A 19,621-nucleotide genomic window follows, 5' to 3' on the forward strand; every position below is an offset into this window, starting at 1 on the left:
CGATATAAAGCTTTTTTCTTGCATGTCGATTGAGAAAGCACTAGGGCCGGCCTGCAGACAGACGTGACACACTGGCGCGGAAAACATCCTAATACATCAAATAGAATCGTTGGAACTTTGATGATAAATGGCCGAAATTAGAAACACCACACTTCACTATTCACATTCGGACTGACTGGAATTAAAAAGACCCTTATTTATTTATTTCATGTTTATTTGAAGCCTTATGTTGCGTATCTGCCTTCCCCAAACTCTTTAGCCAACATGGGAAGTGTAGACTAAATCCTCCATTTGCCTCTGGTAAAATGGAGGAGGTCGTGTTCCTGAATTGGAGACTGGGTGACCTGATGATGATGATTTTGCTATATCGCGATGGAAATTATTCCGCTATGATGTGCTGTTGATTGTTAATACCAATGATATTATAGAACTATAGATATGTTACGTTCATAGAAATTACGATTTTAATCCGTGCCGAGCTATTCCAAATTGCACACATTGACAAATGTAACTGATAAGTGAAACAAAAGATAGAAATAGCACGCAAATGAAAGAGATAGCTATAGTTTTAACGATTCTGCATAACTATTCTATGTCCGCAGCGCACGCATCCTTATCGCTCTAACGTCAAAAGAAGATCGCTTTCTCTTTCTTAACTTGAACATGGCGCATGGCGTCTTAATTGTTTGCATAAATGAGTATTCACAGCGCGAGCGCTTATAACATATCTGCTTTTGTTTTTATATAATATCATTGGTTAATACCGACAACAGCGAAAATTGGCATTGCTATACGGTATCTTGCCACTTCTCTCTTTTCTGAAAACCCTGACAAATGAACGCAAGCGCGATTATTGCTGTTCCCGCGAATATGCGCCTTGCTATATGCGCCTTAAAACGCATTGTCCTAAATCGTGGAATTTATACAGGGTGTTAGGTAAATGGGATATGAGCCGACACTAGCCTATGTTAACATGGGCATATAAATGGTATGGTGAAATCAGAAAATTGATATCTTCATTTTAATTATTTTAATTTTCATATGAATCGGATTTTAAAAAATATATTTTGTATGAAAATTAAAAAAAATAAAATGATGATATCAAATTTCTGACTTCACCATACCATTATATGCCCATGTTAACATGGGCTAGTGTCGGCTCATATACCCATTTACCAAACACCCTGTAAATAAAATTAAAACCATTCTAATCAACTGTCAATAAATGTTTTCTTTTCATCGGGCGATTTTCACCATGTCTCTTTTACATCATTGGAAAAATCACTGTGCACCAATCATGCACCATTGGAGCCAATAAAAGATTTTTTTTTTTAAATTTGAGAAGACATTGAACAGTTGACTGGTGGAAACAGAACTGTAAATCATAGCAGAAGAAAAATTTCTTATTTTAATTTATTTTACGCGTGTGTTGGGCAATTGTTACGATTCAATCTATGAAAACAGGAAGGTACACTTCCATATAAGAATATCAAGAATATTCTGTGATCAAATAATTGTTACTAACATACCAATTACGTTTATTTCATTAATAAATTTTAAAATATTTTTGCTATACGTTGGAAATTGAATGGTATTCGAAAGACAATATCATAAAATTGTATATCTAACGCGTGATTGCAGATCAATGCTCATTTTATACACTGTTAAATTATTTTTGAAAGTTTATTAAAACAATTTTATTTTCTTCTAAATTATTAATCGGTAATTATTTTTTAATGCATAATGGGATCGGATGTGGCGCTAGTGTGATGTGAGGGCCTGACAAGTAGCTGTTTATAAATATATAATATAATGTTATTGTGTAGTTAGATAATAATATATTATTGAAGTTGAACATATTCGTATATGGAAGTGTGGTCACCAGAGTGGTCGTGCGAATTTGGCTCGAGTTGGCGCACTCTTGACGAATGTGGCTTCCCTTCAACCTATGCGTAATTATGGGTTATTTTAAAAACAGATGCACGATCAGAAAGGTCTACTTATGGTGATGAACAACTATGCTATGGGACCAATGGTGATAGTGTAAAGAAATTAATAGCTGCTCAATTAAATGAGGGCTATTCGTATTTGTGTTCAGTAGACGAGTAACAGGACTCTACAGTGGCGCCATCCTATTGTGAGCAAATATGATGTCATTCTACCGCTTCAACAGTTGACGCCACTGTCTTAGCACTAGCAATTGACAGATGACTCTATAGTGGCGCCAACGCTCAAATACGGTAACCCTCATTGAAACGGCATATTTTTTGTCACTGTCATTCATCTCATAGTAATAGATGTTAACAATCACGAATAGAATCCTTTATGAAAAGGCAATTGTTTTAAAATTAACCCTGTATAAGAGGAGTGCCAAGCTTCACTTTATATTCCTTCAAAGATCACTTGCCCGCGCCAGTTGGAGGTGTTGCCACATTCTGACGTACGCAAGTATCCGAAATGTAGTGACTGATGAGCAAAATTGTATAAATACAGTATACTGTATACATATCAATTCCATTGCATACTTACCAAAGTCGATTGATGTGTTTACGACAGTTTACATTCACTAGTCACTTCATTTTGAATACATTATATACCTAGAATATTTAGATTCCCTGATAATATTAGCGTTAAACTATTAATAATTATTATAATTATCCTTATCTCATATTATTAGCTAAAAGAATTAAGTTTAATCGAAATATATCTTGTGTGGGACTATTTTTGCTTTATAACGCCTTTGAATTATGTAATGTTTTGTATATTTATCGTGGAAGTCCCGTGACGTCATAGGATTGCTCAGTCGGCACTTTTAAAACTTTTATTTTAGCAGAATAGACTCACGCAGAAAACTTTTCAAGTATAGAGAAGTCATTAGGTATGTAATTTATATAAAACCAGCTTGGACTGCACATTAAGTTTGTATAAGTGTAATATAAAATTATATAACGTACTATAATATTTTTATGATCGTGCGCGGCGGCAACGTCACGCCGGTCTGAGCTGTCTACTAACTTTGTATGTTCCAGTGTTTAGTATTATTGCGTTAGTATATGTAGTTCACGGCTGATCATATAGATATCTCAAACGAAAGTTTCATTTTTATTTAAAATAAAAAATACTGCTGAGATTATTTTTGTATTCATTCATTTTCTATACTGAATGTTTTTATTTATTAACAAATTGTGTCACTATGAAGTACTTATATCAATAAAATTCACGAACAATTTGTTGTGATACGTAAAAGTGTTTGAGATATCTATAATTTGGTAAAATATCTAGCTATTTCAAGAGGGTAGATACATTGAAATATAATGTACCTACATCAAAATTTATTTACGGCTACTTTAAAACTAAGAAATTTCAAAGATATCTTTTGAGATAACCAGATACTGAACCAAATGTGTAATTATATTTTTTTCTATGGTGCGTTTATTGATGTAATATATCATTTTCTAAGAAAACACAAATCAATATAGTAAACATGAAATTGTAAGTTATGGAGTGTCTTATTTTACCTTTGCTTAAACCTTTATTTTAAACATTCTTTCAATAAAATTGGTCTGATGAAATTAAGGCTTAGGTCACGTGTAGTTGCAAATTCTTACCTCTAGTTTTTGTATTAATTAATGGGAATTAAAGTAGGTACAGGTACGTAGAAATACAATCCAAAACATAATATAAATTCATTTTTATTATAATAAACTAACGCTATACATAATAGAGACCATCAAATAATTAAATTAATATCGTGGAGCTCACCGACTCACGTATTTCCCGATTTGTACTCACAGGGAGAGATTAACCAAAATCTATCGAATACGGTTATAACGAATCGTTCAGCTAGGTTCTGACATCCGTTGTTACAACCCACACAAAGGATCGATACACTATCATAACATTCAACGCTTGTAAAAGCAAACTTGTTTGGGTCACTAACTATGGTTGCTACAAAGTAAACTATCAAAATAAATGCATAAAAGGCTTGGTTATATCCTGTGATATTAAGATACAATTGATGACGTACCACTGTAACTTTTTGTACCATCGTTCGTACATTTAGAATTATCATCATAATGAAATTGCATATATTCTTATCTCAAATAATTAAATTATTGTGACGTACTGAAAATAATTTACCTACATGACTGTTCCATTCAGAGTTGATAATTTTTCTTCTTTGTCACATAAATTGTGAATGTCTGTGGTCAAAGTTTACACCGTACTACGGACTGCTTAGTAGCACTGAGCACCTGCGAGAAAATCTAAAGTCACAATCTAAATAAAACAACACACAAAGACCTACTACGGGCCACACTTCCAGCTACCCATATCCGGTCATGTCGTCTCGTTCTATCGCAAAGAATCGCCATTTGATGAGAACGAGACAAAAACGGCAATGGGTAGCTGAAACTGTCGCCTAATTTATATGCGTAACAACAATAATCGATAAAATAATAATAAAATTAGTCCATAGGAATGATTACAATATAAATATCATAAAATTGCTTATGAATTACATCAGTCCAGAAGAATGCGCAGACGAGAAACTTAGGTTTTACAGTATTCAATGATAAATTCAACACGTAGTAGCCAAACCTCTCGTTTGCGCAGACTTCAATAAAATATCATTAAGCAAATACCTAGTTTAGGAAAAAGTTTGGATAAATCAGTTAAATTCGATTAAGGAATCCACTGTTGAATCTTTCTTTGGATCATCCATCTGCATAGCAGTAGTGTCCGCGACTAAACTCAAAATATCCTTGTTGATTGTTATGGTATCATTCTTTTTCAAACCATTTCGCATTTCCAACCTCAGCATCCTATCCTCGAGCGACGTGACCTTGTCTACGAGTACGTCGATTTTATCCATCAAAGTTTTGAGAAGATCGTTGTCAACCTTCGATTTGTTACCAGATTTGGGAACACTGTCCTGACTAGACTGAGAATTGTTCCCGCTTGCGTTGCTCGCGACTGAGCTCTGTCTACTTACGCTGGAAGCTCCGTCCCTGACGTCTTTAGCAGCAGCAGCGGCGGCGGTTTTTTGGTAAAACTCTGACTTCTTAAATTCTGTCAGCTCGGTGACGGTTAGTAAGGATGCGACGATCTTATCGACGTCGTTCGCTTCGATGCTGTTTAGGACTTCCGTCAGTTTATCCACGTAGACCTTCTGGAGCGTGGGCTTCAGGCCCTCAATGAGGTTGTTGTCCTGGTGCCAGAAGTAGCGGATGTTCTTCGCCTTGATGGCGTCCCGGAGCTCCTGCACCATGATGCGGAACATGACGCTTATCTTGTTCTGCCAAAACTTCTTATCTTCATTCATAATCTTCCAAAGGAACAGCGTCTTGATGTAGTAACTCGCGATAGCTTTCAATTCGAGCGCATCCCGAAGTTTTTTGATCTGAAAGATGCAATAAAAGATGCTCACTCTAAAGTGTAGATAAATATGCACGCTGGTAATTTATTACTATTTAATTAATTTTTAGTCTGCACTCTGTATCCACAATGGAAAACCTTGAAGGAGGCCTTTGTCCAGCAGTGGACGTCATTTGGCTGAAACGAACGAACGAACGAACTCTGTATTAATTTTAACTGTGGAAACTTTGCTGATTTCTGTCCTATTTTTTGTGTGATTATTTGTCTGTATATCAAAATTGTTTGTTTCCCTAATATAAATAAATTTTTAAAAATACTAAAAATGGCGATTAGTTTTGGAAGTTTTGGATACCCAAAATTGAGGAATTTTTATCAACGGACCCCATGACTGACCCCATGTGTAGGTACTATTCATAGCTGCTAACTAGTCGCATGACGCAAAAGCCGTTGTTGAGAAGTATTGAGAACTGTACTCTGTAATACTCTTTCTCTGTGAATGCAGATACCTACTATTAAAAGTTAAGAAAAAGAGTTACCAATCTGATGGTAGTTTTCAGCTGCTGACAGCCTTTCATCAGCTCTCTCTCGTAGTCCTGGAAGGAAAGGCGCCAACACCGGTTCTTCATGGTTTCGTCCTTTAATCCTTTGTTAGGCTTCGGTACTACAAGCCATTCTTTGGCTTGCTGGCCACCGGGAACGGCCCTGATAAAAAAAATCCATTAGTTTCCGCTTATTAAATCTAAACATAATTTCGCACTATTTTAAGAAATATTTTCATGTTAGGTATACTATAAAACTAGGTTTTCTACCTTTTACTTGACCTAAACACTATTAAAAGAATTAACCCTTTGAATTAAGGTAGATTATTAAAACGAATATTTACCTATAGCCTTCAGGCCAACGGGGCAGCATAAACCTGATGACCGGAACCAAATCCACGTCCAGGTTGAACTCCGGGTCGCCCTTATCGTTCCTGATGTTCAGGGTGTAAGCCGGCCCCGACTCCTTGTACTTGATCAGGTAAGTCACCCCATTCACGACCACCTTCCCGTCCATTTCGTTCAATGCTTTCTGCACAGTCCCGTGCATCCACTGCCGGAATTTGTTCTGAAGGAAATACTTTTCGGAGTCTCTCCACTCCCTGGTGACTTTGTGGCATTTCTCCCACTCCGGTTGCTTGTCCAGGTTGTCGAAGGCGTTGATGATTTTCATCTTGACGAAGCCGGGCTGGTCGTTCTCGATGATGATGCCGTTCTCGCCGTTGTCGTAGTTGATGGGCAGGCGGATGACGATGTCCATGTCGAACTCGTCCAGACGGGATACCTTGATGCCGTCGTAGACGCTACCGGCGTAAAGGACCTGTAAACAGAAATAGAGAAACATTTTTAGAGTAGGCGCACACCGTTGATTTTTAGTTGGCCGATAGTTGTGCCCGATTTTAAATTGTATGAAGAATCGGCCAAATTGAATCGGCGTAGTGTGCGCACTCCCATACATGCCCATACTGATCAACTGCCCGACTAAACTATTGGCCGACGTAAAATCAACGGTGTGCGCCTACTCTTAGGTTACATCAAAGGTGTAACAGATAAAATTGGAACAGCTAAGAAAGTTCTCCATCAAGACTGTATATTCTCCGTTATGCCAAATATCAAAACTACGATTAACCAAAGACGCTTTTCCAGACTCCGCGGGATTATATAAAATCGATTGCAGCTGTGGGAGTTCGTATATTAGATAGACAAAGCGCACCACCATCACAGCTGTTAAAAATCGATAGACGAGCAAATCCGCTGTGGCTGAACATCTCTAGAAACAGGAGTTAATCATTGGATGGAGTTACACAATCCAAAAATACTATTCAATGATCGACATTATCATACGAGGATAGCACGAGAAGCGATTGAAATAAATAAATATTTCATTTGTTGTGATAACATCACGAACAGTGTAACAGACAAAGACTACTATTATATGTAACAGATGACAATTTGAGGGTAGTCGAAAATATTCGAGTCCGCCCGAACGGACAACGCCACGAGCCGCCTAGCTAGTCTGTTTGTGATCACGGCTGCAGCATAGCAGCCGAAACGTCAAGCCGTAGTATAAGTATAAAAATTAGCTTGGACGAATTAATTAGTTGAAATGGAACGAACGCGAAAGTGTACATAATCATATACCTACCTGTAAACAAGTTTCGTATATTGTTACACATATTTGTTCTCAAGATTTGTGACTAAGCAAGATTCTACCTACAATGATGGTAGGTGAGTAATGATTGATTATATTTTGGTAGACAGATAAGATAAATGTATTTCCCACATATTTTATAACAACAACACAGTAGCAAACATATAATATATTTTATAAGCTACACGTGTAAGTATGTAATGTAGGTAATAATTGAAGGACGCGTGTGAGTGCACGAAAATCTCGGGCAAATGGTGTGAAAATGTATCATTGTTTGCATTAAATTAGATTTTATCTTGTACCAGAAATATGTTAAATAAAAAAGTTTACCTGACCGCTGTATTTGGAGAAATAGTTGCATTTCTCCCCCATCTTCGCTTTGACTTCCTCAAACACGCTTTTGAATACTTCCTGGGACCTCTTGAAGTCCTCATCTTTGATTGCTACGAACTGCTTGAATATCTCCGCCAAGTGGGCGTCCAAATTCTTCTTTTTTACAGACATGGTTTACTAAAATGAAAATCTTTAATTAAGCAAAAAACTCAAAGTTAAACGGGCTGTGTGTGTGTGGGCTCTAAGTAATACAGGGCTATAAAGTCTAAGGCTGGGTTGCACCATCTTACTTTAACTTTGACAAACGTCAAAATTCTGTCAAACTCCATACAAAAAACACCGGTTATCGTTAAAGTTACGGTCAGAGTTAGGTGGTCCAACTCAGCCTAAATCCATTAGGGTTGTGTCTGGATTACTAATGTTTGGCCAAAAAACGTTTCCCAAATTATCACATCGCAAACAACGTTTCGCAAATTTTTATTTGGCAAATTCTCATTTGGCAAAACAACTAATTGCAAACTTTTAATTCGCAAATGTCGTTTTAGGCATATTATTGTTTAGCAAATTATTGTTTGGCAAAGTATGTTTTGCCAAATGTTTCATTTGGCAAAAATATTTCACGATAAACTATTTACAAAACAATTTGATTGGTGCATAGAATGGAATACAAATTAGCTTGTGGTTATTATTTTGTTTAGTGGGTAGTTAATATATTTTTTTTCATATTTCATTAAATAAATATTCATTTCATAAAATAAATTTTCATATTTCATTCTTTTTATCGAAATTTCCAAATGATTCATTAACAATAGAGATGATTCTAGCGCTCGGCGGCCGCTGCCGCGGCACGCTTCGCTCGCCTACGCGCATTAAGGGTCACTGTTCTAACCTAACCTAACCTACTATTTTCTACAATACCTACTTTTTGCAACCATACTATTTTCTACAATCTCTCTGTTTTAAATAAAATTATTGTGAAAACCATGACCATGTGCCTTATGCTTTAATTTGTGGGTAACGGTGGGTACTCATAAGTATGTGAAGTGTCAATTTGACCAAGCAAAATAAAACATTTGCTATATAAACATTTGCCAAGTAAAATTTGGCCAAATGTTAATTTGACCAAATGAATTAGTTGCGAAAAGTGCAGTTGCTAAAAGTTTTATTTGGGAAATGAAACTTTGGCGATAAGTTGTTTGCGAAGTGAAATTTGGCGAAAAGTAATTTGGCCAAACGGAAGGATACCGTTGTGTCTGCAACATCAATCTGCAAAGACGGAAAAAATGACGGCCCGATAACATAGTGGCGCAGTGAATCGTCTTGAATCCTAGTGGGTCCCAGGTTCGATTCGATATCTAAATTGATTTTGTTTGAGTGTTTTATACAACTAATTTTATATTCAGTTCCGTATTGGGCTTAACTTAGGTATACGGATGCTAATTTGTCCGTAGCTAGTACAAGAGTATCCTATTTTAATTTAGTTTGTTAGTATTTAAGAAATAACTTGTTGAATGAAAAAACAATCAGTATTTTAAAAAAGACGGCCCAAAGGCGAGAGTCAGTAACATTTGGACGTGTCTGTTACTCAGTGGATCGGTGTGCAAACAGTGCAAACGAATAGACCGATTTGGATGCAGTTTTTTTATTTGAAAGGTGACCTGATCGCCATGGCCTGGGTAGATGGTTAAACTAATGTAAAAAATATCTTAATATGCATTTCATGTTAATTGTATACTTATTAATAATTAAAATAGGGAGAGTCGATAAGGGGACTTCCCCGACAATGACGTGATACATTTCTACTGGAAACAGTAAAGAAGATAAAAAAGTGCTAAGTATAAATAAATCTTGTAATTGTTAAAAAAAACAATGTGCCAAACATCGTACAAATACCAATCTAGTTTAATCCACACGGACAAAGACATAGATTTCTAATCATATTCAGCAGACTCCAAGATAATACGATTTATACGATAATTGTACGTACCGAAGAGCTTCAGAAGTGAGAGGGTTCTTTATTTAGAAACACAGATTCCTGCCAATTACTAAGGAAAGTTACTATAGCCACCGTAACACGCACACTTCTTATGTTTGCCTTTGGAATCAAAAACAAAAACTACGAGAAGCCGGCCGGCGGAATAAAGGAATATTTCATAAAACGAGTTTAGCGCGCTCTATCTATCGCCATGCGACACGCGTTCCTCCGGACGTAAGGCGATTGGTGGCCGCTTATAGCGATTGGTTGGCAGACAGACGGCCAGCCGATTACACTAGTGATGGACTAAACGACGAATTTATAGCAGTCGCTATCGCTAATGACATAGTGCATAGCCTTATAGCTTGCTCGAGTGATTCCGGGAATAACGTGTAGGGCCCAGCCACTTTTAGTTTAGGGATTCACTGGCACATGTAGGTATAGCATATGGATAAAAAACAAGGCTAGCCAAATTCTGCAGTTGTAGGTAGGTAAAATATTATTAGGAATATGATAGAACTAGACCGGTAGGTACAGTCATGCATGTAGACGAAGTCGAAGGTGGAAGCGCGAGCTTCACGTGGAATACTCATCCACTAAGTACACAGAGGAACTGGCTATCTTGCATCCTACTGCCAGAATACAACAAGTACAATATTATGTAGGTACAATAAGTTTTTAGATTTCCTTTAACGATCATGTGTTTGGTGACACATAAAACAAACTATATTTATAAGTATTGAAGCAGACGTTCATCGATACTTCGAAAGAAATAATTCGAGAGCACTAGCACATCCTTAGCAAAAGGCGTAACCTAAGTTGCCATATTGAAAAGAAAATTAAAACTACAGATCAGTTTATTTAGCACTGTCCAAGTGAATCGTGTCAATACAAAATAATAATGCTATAATGGACATAGTAGGGGAGAGGGTGGCAAGATGGGGTACTTAGGCTTTGAAGATCAATAAAAGAAAAATATACATAGTTAGACAATCATATTTATTTTTTAATTAACAATTAGTTAATACTCTTTTAATATTTGGCAATATTAGGAACTTTTAACTATCCATTTTAGGAAAAAAATAAACATAGAAAAAAAGGGGTTTCACCCCGTCTTGCCCCATGGTGCTGGTAAGATGGGGTACCCCCCTGAGGTAAGATGGGGTAATGAAAACTATCAGGCAAAAAGATAATTATTTGGAGTGGCAGAACTCGCAGACATGGATGACTTCGTCGTCATCGTCATCAATTCCCACACAGCTATTATGTGACCATCTTCCACAATGTGAGCATGATATCCACCCCTCAATGGAAGCGGAATATACTTCACTGCATCATACATGGTGTATCCTCTTCTTCACTTTCATTTTCAGATGAAGTCTCTGTAACTTTTCGTCGTTTTGCTGTTTTTGCTTGAGTTTTTGTAGTAGCTTTCTTCTGTGTTTTTTCAATTCCTCTTTTCTCTTTTTTGTTTCTACTTTCTCAATTTTCTTCTGTTCAGCATTTTTTTTCTTTTGGGCGGTGACTTATAATTCTTGTTTGTAGGGAGACGACGTGATAATTTGTGTTTTCCACGTTTTTTAGTAACACGAAAGGTTTTTTTGGTAACCGGAAGGGGAAGGAGTTGTTTTGGAGAAGTCATTACCCCATCTTGCCTGCTAAGCCATTTTCTAATAATATTCAAAGGAAAAAAAAAACAAACGGCAATCTCTAGAAAACGCAATGCCTACCTTATTATAGGTTTGTTTAAGCATCAATCACAGCCACACATCATCAGCTAGCGTTATTAAACAAACCATAGTCACGTGCCAAAACAGAAGAAAATATGACAAGCAATTTGCAGCAAAACAGTTTTTTCAAGATATATTTTACACGCGTGCACTTATGATGTTAATGGCCGGGCGACTGACAGGTGTCATGGCGGAGCATCGAACGATGTATGAACAAGCGTGATTGGTCAGTTTAAACTGTGATTTTTGCTGGGTACCCCGTCTTACCCGCCACCCCATCTTACCTCCTTCTCCCCTACCTTACATGCATACCTACGCCTAGTTTTGTTTTTAACAGAATTTATTATAATTGCATGCTTGGCTTGCTATGGTAAAAAAACGTAGGTATTCTTCCAAACTTATGCATTAAATTATGTGGAACTTAATTTAACATTGCAATATATTTTATATTCTAATGAAAATTGTTAATGACCATGAGATTTTGGTAGCATTTAGGTATTTAGTAGGTTAGTTTAATCTCTTTCAAAGTAATTTTTTGGTGTTAAGATTATAGTAACACTGGGATTAAAACTACGAAAAATCCCCTGAACTTCTCTGAAATAAGTGGATGACCTCAATGACGTTCTAAATGTTCCAATGAAGGCCATACATGAAACTTTCGCGACATGTTTGTTTTGTGAACCTCTTTCAACCAGCACAAATGGGAGAATTCTAAGAAACACAGTAGCTTTCATAAAACATTTCTTTAAAATAATTTAGGTAGCCATCGCGTATCGTATTGTTGTAATGTGGTTAGGTAGTTACTTATGTAAGTACCTATCTATAATCTTAACTGCTATTGTTAATTTATATTCTTCAGTAGAAACTCAAAACATGCTCTAAGGCGGTTTAATAATAATTTTACAATACATATCACAATGAATACCTACTTACTCACTAGGTACCTACAAATAAACTTGTCAGAAGATAGTTGGATGATTTTAAACGAAGTAAGTAAATAAACTTTTAATACAACGAAAGATATAAGCAAGTTCGTGGAGTTGCTAGTGAAAATGCTAGTTACACTTACACTTTGAACCAGAAAATCGTGAGTTCGATTCTCAGAGTGGCACATAAAGTGGAAAGAAATTGTCGCTAAGAATAAGCAGTATCTACTGCTACCACATTTCTATGTCCTGTGACTGCTACCGATCTTATAATATTTTTAAGATTAAAGAGTTCAGAGTGCAATAGCTTACTCAACATTGCTGTGCGTGTTTTCAATTTATTAATTTTCCTAATGTGCTAAAGCCATGCCCAAGGTCGGGACGGGGTATCAAAAGTTACGGGAGTCAAGAAAGAAGGCGCGGAAAAATAAAAGCAGAGAGTAAAGAGGATAAAAATAACAGTCACATGGACATTAATGACACGTTCACCTCATACTGACAGGCTGACAGACACAGACATTTTGCAGCAAACAATGTACAAAATCCAAAAAAAAAACATCTCAGAGCTGAATGGAAATTTATTGTGAACTAATTCCTAATCAATGATGTTACGAGTTCGCGTCTGAAATTCACGTGATAATATAAACCCACATTATTATAAACCAACTACCGCCTACACAGCATACAAAGTAATTTACAATGTTACTTTCTGGAGTGTGAGTGAGTTATCCTATAAATAACTAACAGTTCTCCAGTCTTATCTGTAAGAAAGAGTAACTTATGAGTTGGGTAGGAAGGGTCTTCCTACTATATTGTGACTGAAATCATTGGAGGAGGTCTACCGTCTATGTTCAGCAGTGGTCGTCCTGTGGTTGAAGAAATGATGATGATGATGAATTCAGTATCAATCAAAGTAGGCCTACTCACTACTCTTACCACACTAAACTGGCTATAGAAGATAAACAAAACCTTAAACTTCACGGTTAAGACGGTCTTATCGCTATAGAAAGCGACAGTGACACGGGTATAGGAGAAACATTACAGATGTTTGCAATAATTTGGAAAATTGACAATTTTCTGTCTTCAGAAGTACCTACTTATTCAACGCATACGATGAGTAGCCGCGACGAGTACTTACTTCGTATAAAAAAAAGTCTGACCATGCAACGTATGCTTTTGCGTAGAGCAAAGCATTGATCGGTTAGGCGTTCGACTCTATTCTAGAAAGTGATTTTCTTAAGGTCCCAAGAGTGAGGGTAGCTATTCTAGAAAGCGATCTTAAGGTCCCAATAGTGAGGGCAGTTGTTTGAAATAATGTCAATTTTCTATCTTCAGAAGTGCTCGCTGAAAATCAGCGTCCCAACCACGCTGCGGTCTCATGATCTATGTTTTTGTGGCAAAGATTTATTCCATTCAGAAGTATCCAACGCATACGATGAGTAACCGCGACGACCGCGACTGGGTGCCGGTGGCGGCGGGGCTGGCCATTGGGGTCGGCGTGCTGGCGCTGCTGTACAAGATGCTCTCGCGTGGCTGCCGCAGCGCCGTCAAGAACAGCTGCAACCAGCAGCAGGGCACACCGTTTGGGTGCACGTGCTCAAAATACGCGCCGGTTAGCTTTTCATCATTCTTTACTAGATATAGCTTGCGGCTTTGCGTTAGTTACCTACTGAATCACGGGCTCTCACAGAAAGGCGCACATCTCGCGCAAGTTCCACAACTATCTTTCGCAAATTGGGATAAAAACTGCTCTATCCTGTCTTTCCTTGGGTCTTACCATCTCTGTTAATTTCGTCGAACTAGGTTTGGTGGGTTTGATTTTAGAAGTACCTAAAGTATAGCGCAAAAGAAGAGAGCCTCTGAGCAGTAGAACACGCTCTCCCATCGGTTCGTTTGCGAGGCAGGTAGAAGCATGGATGAGACAAGAGGAGTAAAGAGGGATTGATCTTTACTAGCAGTAGTTGAAAGGGAGGACATGTTTTTCACAATGCGAATTTGTGTCTAGAATCTAGATGAATAACGCCACGTTTTCTTTTCAGTGTAAACTCCATGATAAGAAGTGATTAAAGATCTTTTTAGAAGAATATTGTCAAATTATGGCGTCGAAATGTCATTCTGGCAGAAGTTTTGTCAATGTCATGGAAACCCAGAGAAATATTGTGAAGAAAAATGATAACATAAACATAGTGGTGTAAAACGAAATCAATCAGCCACCCCGTACAATGTATTCTAACATTTTATGAATACTAAATTGTTAAAGTTCCAAGATGTGCGATTGGTAAGTGAATTTTTAAGAGTTATAATAAAGTAGGACCTGTGTAGATGGAATATTCTTTCATGATAACGCAGTAGGTAGATAGGTATCACTTGTTAAACCTACAGTGATAATAATTCACCCGGTAACCGTAAACCTCTAAAAGTAGAAATCCTAAGTGGGTAGGTATTATGGTCATTCGGGTCAAGAGCACGCACTTTTTTTTTGATGGCCTCCCAGACCTATAAATAATTATATAATTGGCATGTTATGATATTAAATCTGTAGAATATTTAATAAATTTTCACTATTTAAGAAAAAATTCCATCAAGATTAATTAGTTTTAGCCCTACCTAGGCTTAACTGAAAACTTTTCCAATGCGTACTCTTGACCCGATGTGTGGGTAAAATTACGCAAACGCAAGTCTTAGGGTAAAGTTACGCACGCGGGGTAAACGTACGCATTCAGATTTCTTAGAGAATACAATTAAGATTGGCAATAATCAATATTTATTTAATCTTGTAAATACCATTTTAAGAACTATAACATTAAAAAAAAATAAGAACTCTTTGTATTATACAGGGTGGAATTTTGTAATGCCACCTGGAGGGAAAGTACTCTTAATATTTTAGATAGAAAATTTTACTCAAATAAAACGTTCCTTAATTTTTGAAAACAAAGAGAACTCCATTCAAAGATTTTTGAAAATTTTACGAAATATCATACCATACAATTTTTTGTAAATAGGTAATTCAAATAATTTAAGATTTCATGGTTTTCCTTTCATTTAATTTAAGCAAGTTTGTTAGAGAGATTTCATCCATAAATTTAACCCTAACGATCGATGCAATAAAAATACAGGGTGTAATTTTTAACAAATTTTAGTTGGTTCGATTCCTCTACATTAGGTACTAATGATAGATCGCCCGGAGTCCTGCCAGCAGGACTTAAAGTACTTCCGGTAGGACGCAAAATTAAAAGATCACAGTTCCGTAAGTATACATTGTACAAATTTCAAATTTACACGAAAAAATAGAGTGTTTCTCTCTCTCTCACCCAATAGTGCCCAAGATCGAAAAATGCGACTAACCGTTAGTCGGAGCCCGATGGCGCACGAGTATACACGGGGGCAGCGCGTTCGCGCTCGCGCGACACATTTTGACGCGCCGGGCGTGGAGTCGGCAACATTTTGGCGATAATATTATAATGAATGTGAAGTATTCCAGCCTAATCAAACATTTATAATTTATTTCTTGTTTTTGTTTTTAATTTGTAGTGTATTTGTAAGTGATAGGTGTAATTTCTAATACAAAGTGACGTACCAAAGTAATTAATTTAAAGTTCCTTATTATAGTTCCTATTAGTTAAGTTGAAAGAAGATAAACAAGTTTATAATATATTAAGAAAAGTAAAATACTGGTTAAACAAAATGATTCTACGACATGACTTTTTATTTAATAAACACTAACCAAGTGTTTACTACTTCTGGTGAGGATGAGTTCAAATTTGAAGGTCACCGTACTGCTGGAAGGACCAGCAAGCAAACACGTACAAATTGCGTACTGCGGGCAGGACTTGCGATAATCTTCTGGCAGGACGTTTAGAACAAAAGACCAGTCCTTCCAGAAGAGCTTCCAGCAGGACAAAGCACCGGGCGATCTATCACTAAGAGTACTTTCCCTCCAGGTGGCATTACAAAATTCCACCCTGTATCTATTATAAATGTAAATCTTGTCTTAAATTATATTATTTATATTGGCAATAGTCACACTTTGAGATCAAAATAATTGGCCTTCATTATTTGGTCATCTGAGATGAGATGAGGGTTCGCTGAGGGGCATTCCTTATGTAATTTCTCGGCATTTTGGTGTAAGTATTCTGAAAGATTGAACAATTTTTGATATTTTTATTTCATTTGGGGTATAAGTGCGCAACGGGGGTAAACGTACGCGTGCGTACTATTAATCTCGTACTCTTACCCCAATCGGCAAATATACCAAATAATCATTCACAACACACACGTTAAATACTTTTTACGAATATGATAAACTTAGATCAAAACTACATTAAATGAACAATAGAAATATAGTATACTTACTGGCACAGAGCTATCCATTTAACTACAGCACACTTTTCCGTGGCATAAAAATTAAACGAATTAAGCGTGCTACAAGTATTCGGCGACGTGTCGCGACCAGTACTTAGATTGCGTCGGCGCGGCGCGTGGCTCCTAAACGGCGACAGTAGCGCCACTCTATTTTACAAACACAGATCTCGGCACCCCCACCCCTGTCGGAGATCGGACCACTGCGTACTTTTACCCACCGCGTGCTGTTACCCCGAATGACTCTAAGGTAAACAAATCGAGTCGCGGGAATCTACCGAAGTACCGAAGGTCGCGGGAGCACCTCTGGATTCAGACAGCGCAGGACCGCTCGGGTGGAAATCCCTGGAGGAATCCTTTGTACAGCTGTAGACGTCCTTTACTATTAATTGCTAATTTATGTTCTTTGAGCATTGCAACAATATGTCGCTGTTTATGTTAATGTGCACTCACTTAACACCAGGTGCGATTTCGGTCAAATACCTGCATTACCTGCCTTTTTATCCATACAAAATGTACATATCGTTATTTTCAACATAACGCCGTTCACTGCTGAACAAAGGCATCGGTTTCCCTAACGTCTGGTCCTGCGCTGCCCGCATCCAGGTGCATTGCGTATCGCGTTCGCAGTAGAAGTCCGGTCGCCGAGCATATAGAATTTCGTCCAATGACCCCAAGCTACCCATCCTTATCGCTTGCGTGTAAATTGCTGTCACGCTCGCTCACTCACTACGGCCGCCCGTCGTATAGTCGCGACAGCAATATAATTACGTGCGAATGGTAACTATGGGCCTCATAAGAAGGCTCAAGGTCACCCAAAGGGCAATGGAGCAGGCTATGCTCGTCTCTACGAGCTATGCACATAGCCGTTGGGGTAGAAAAGTTCTCGAGTGGCGACCATGGGCTGGAAGACGTAGCGTGGGCAGGCCTACTAGGTAGACCGACGATCTGGTAAAGGTCGCGGGAAGAGCCTGGATGCGGGCAGAGCAGGACCGTTCATTGTGGAAAACCTTGGGGGATGCCTTTGTCCCGTAGTGGACGTCATTTGGCTGAAACGAACGATAAGGATGTGTAGCTTGGGGTCATTGGACGAAGTTCTATATGCTCGGCGACCGGACTTTACGGAACGAATGAACCTTCCAGCGCGGAGGAGAAGGCGCGTCGGCAAGCGTTGGAGCGCAAGCGCCTATTAGAGGAGGGCGACTCGGCGACGTCACGCGGCGGCAGCTCGGGCGGCGCGCCCGGTGTGTCCTGGTTCTCCGTGCTGGGCGGCACGCTATTGCTCGCGCTGTTCGCTGTGGCCGTCAAGACAGGTGAGAGAACGTGGAGCAACAGCTTCTTTGCCAGGCCCATTCCCATTTTATTTGGGGTCGGCCCTCCGCGTTATGCAAATAATTAACGTGGAGCAACAGCGATCAACTAAAAATTTCCAAGTTGATTTCCAATCCGAACTGAAGAGCTACATCGTAACGTCGAAGGATTTTCATACTAAATGTCGTTTAACTTTCATCATCATCATTTCAGCCATAGGACGTCCACTGCTGAACATAGACCTCCCCTAATGATTTCCACATTGGCCGGTTGGATTAGCACACTTATCAACCCGGAAAGGGACACCGTATTACCTTTCGCCTCGCAGTCAGCCGAGGCGAGATGTTTACATTACGGTGCGGATAAGTGTGCGTTGCAGTACAGAATTTCATGCAAAGAATACTGACTGCCTCGAGTTGATACGGTTACGATCCGTTTCCGGGATGATAAGTGTGCTTACTGCTTCGTTCTTAAGACTACTTGATGCCCTAGCAATTCACACGTCTGTTGCTTTTTGGTGCCCCCCAAAACGTCATACCCTAAGCAATTTAATTTGCTTATGGGGTTAGTTCGACACTGAATGTTGATCAATAGCGAACACCGAGACATTTTCCTTGTTGATGTCATAAGAGGCGACTAGAGGACAGATATGAGGACATAGCGCCACCCTAACCCGTTTTGTCAGCGTGAGGTCTTCTTTTTTATCAGACTGCATCAGAAAGGTTATGTTTTTCCAATATAAATACTTACCACACTGTTGTATCTTCAGGAGCAGACCCAGAGGGGTGGGCGAAGCCGTTGTACGTCATGTTGGGACTCCATGTTGAGGACAAAGGCCCTTGCGGTATAAGGATCGACGACAAAAGACGCGTAAGTTTTTTTTAATTAAACAGTTGATAGTTTCCGTATTACGTCGTTCTACGTGGTGTTTTTTCTCGCATAGATACTATCTAGATTCTAGCTATAGTCTGGTCTGTGAGCACGTAGAATTTTGTCCAATGACAGCCGCGACAGCAATATAATTACGCGCGAGCGATAAGGATGGGTAGCTAGGGGTTATTGGACAAAATTCTACGTGCTCACAGACCGGGCTTTGGACGATGAAAACTTACAAAATAATGTTTATGGTAGACTCATATGGCACATAAATTATTTTCTACTGTGTAATGTGTTATTTTTTTTAGAAATGGCCATTAGAAGACAAGAAGTACGAATAGCTCCAAACACGAAAAGACCGCGCAGATTGAAAAGAAATAACGTTTTAGTAACATTGTCCCGAAGAATAAATAATAATCTTACAAATGTTCCGAAGTGTAATTTTAATTTCAATGAATGATCCATTTCACATCTGCGACATACTGCTGGCAGTCACGTTTAAGTTATATTTATTTCGTTATGGGCTAAAAGTGCGTTTATAGTCT

At 38.2% G+C, this 19,621-nt stretch overlaps 2 protein-coding genes across 2 annotated transcripts; one reads left to right on the forward strand and one right to left on the reverse strand.

Annotated features, from left to right (window-relative positions):
* Positions 1 to 3,672: 3,672 nt before the first annotated feature.
* LOC114354354 (uncharacterized) lies at positions 3,673 to 10,176 on the reverse strand. Its single transcript, XM_028306692.1, has 5 exons — positions 9,887 to 10,176; positions 7,897 to 8,076; positions 6,260 to 6,735; positions 5,913 to 6,078; positions 3,673 to 5,401 (listed from the first exon to the last, which is right to left on the reverse strand). The coding sequence occupies exons 2-5, from the start codon at positions 8,068 to 8,070 to the stop codon at positions 4,670 to 4,672; spliced, it is 1,548 nt and encodes a 515-aa protein (XP_028162493.1). The 5' UTR covers positions 8,071 to 8,076; positions 9,887 to 10,176; the 3' UTR covers positions 3,673 to 4,669.
* Positions 10,177 to 14,065: 3,889 nt separating this feature from the next.
* Positions 14,066 to 19,505, forward strand: LOC114354389 (uncharacterized). Its single transcript, XM_028306756.1, has 5 exons — positions 14,066 to 14,142; positions 14,570 to 14,808; positions 18,033 to 18,202; positions 18,970 to 19,070; positions 19,385 to 19,505. The coding sequence occupies exons 2-5, from the start codon at positions 14,798 to 14,800 to the stop codon at positions 19,415 to 19,417; spliced, it is 315 nt and encodes a 104-aa protein (XP_028162557.1). The 5' UTR covers positions 14,066 to 14,142; positions 14,570 to 14,797; the 3' UTR covers positions 19,418 to 19,505.
* The last annotated feature ends 116 nt before the right edge of the window (positions 19,506 to 19,621 follow it).

This window comes from Ostrinia furnacalis, unplaced genomic scaffold, assembly GCF_004193835.3.
Source record: "Ostrinia furnacalis isolate ACB-3 unplaced genomic scaffold, ASM419383v2 OfSCF2047, whole genome shotgun sequence".
Lineage (NCBI taxonomy): Eukaryota > Metazoa > Arthropoda > Insecta > Lepidoptera > Crambidae > Ostrinia > Ostrinia furnacalis.

Coding starts and splice junctions, on each gene's coding strand:
- LOC114354354 (XM_028306692.1), bottom strand. CDS start 8,070: ATGTCTGTAAAAAAGAAGAATTTGGACGCCCACTTGGCGGAGATATTC. Junction 6,736..7,896: donor TCTCCAAATACAGCGGTCAG/GTAAACTTTTTT, acceptor TTCTGTTTACAG/GTCCTTTACGCCGGTAGCGT. Junction 5,402..5,912: donor TGAAAACTACCATCAGATTG/GTAACTCTTTTT, acceptor TGCATCTTTCAG/ATCAAAAAACTTCGGGATGC.
- LOC114354389 (XM_028306756.1), top strand. Junction 18,203..18,969: donor CGCTGTGGCCGTCAAGACAG/GTGAGAGAACGT, acceptor TTGTATCTTCAG/GAGCAGACCCAGAGGGGTGG. Junction 19,071..19,384: donor GGATCGACGACAAAAGACGC/GTAAGTTTTTTT, acceptor TATTTTTTTTAG/AAATGGCCATTAGAAGACAA.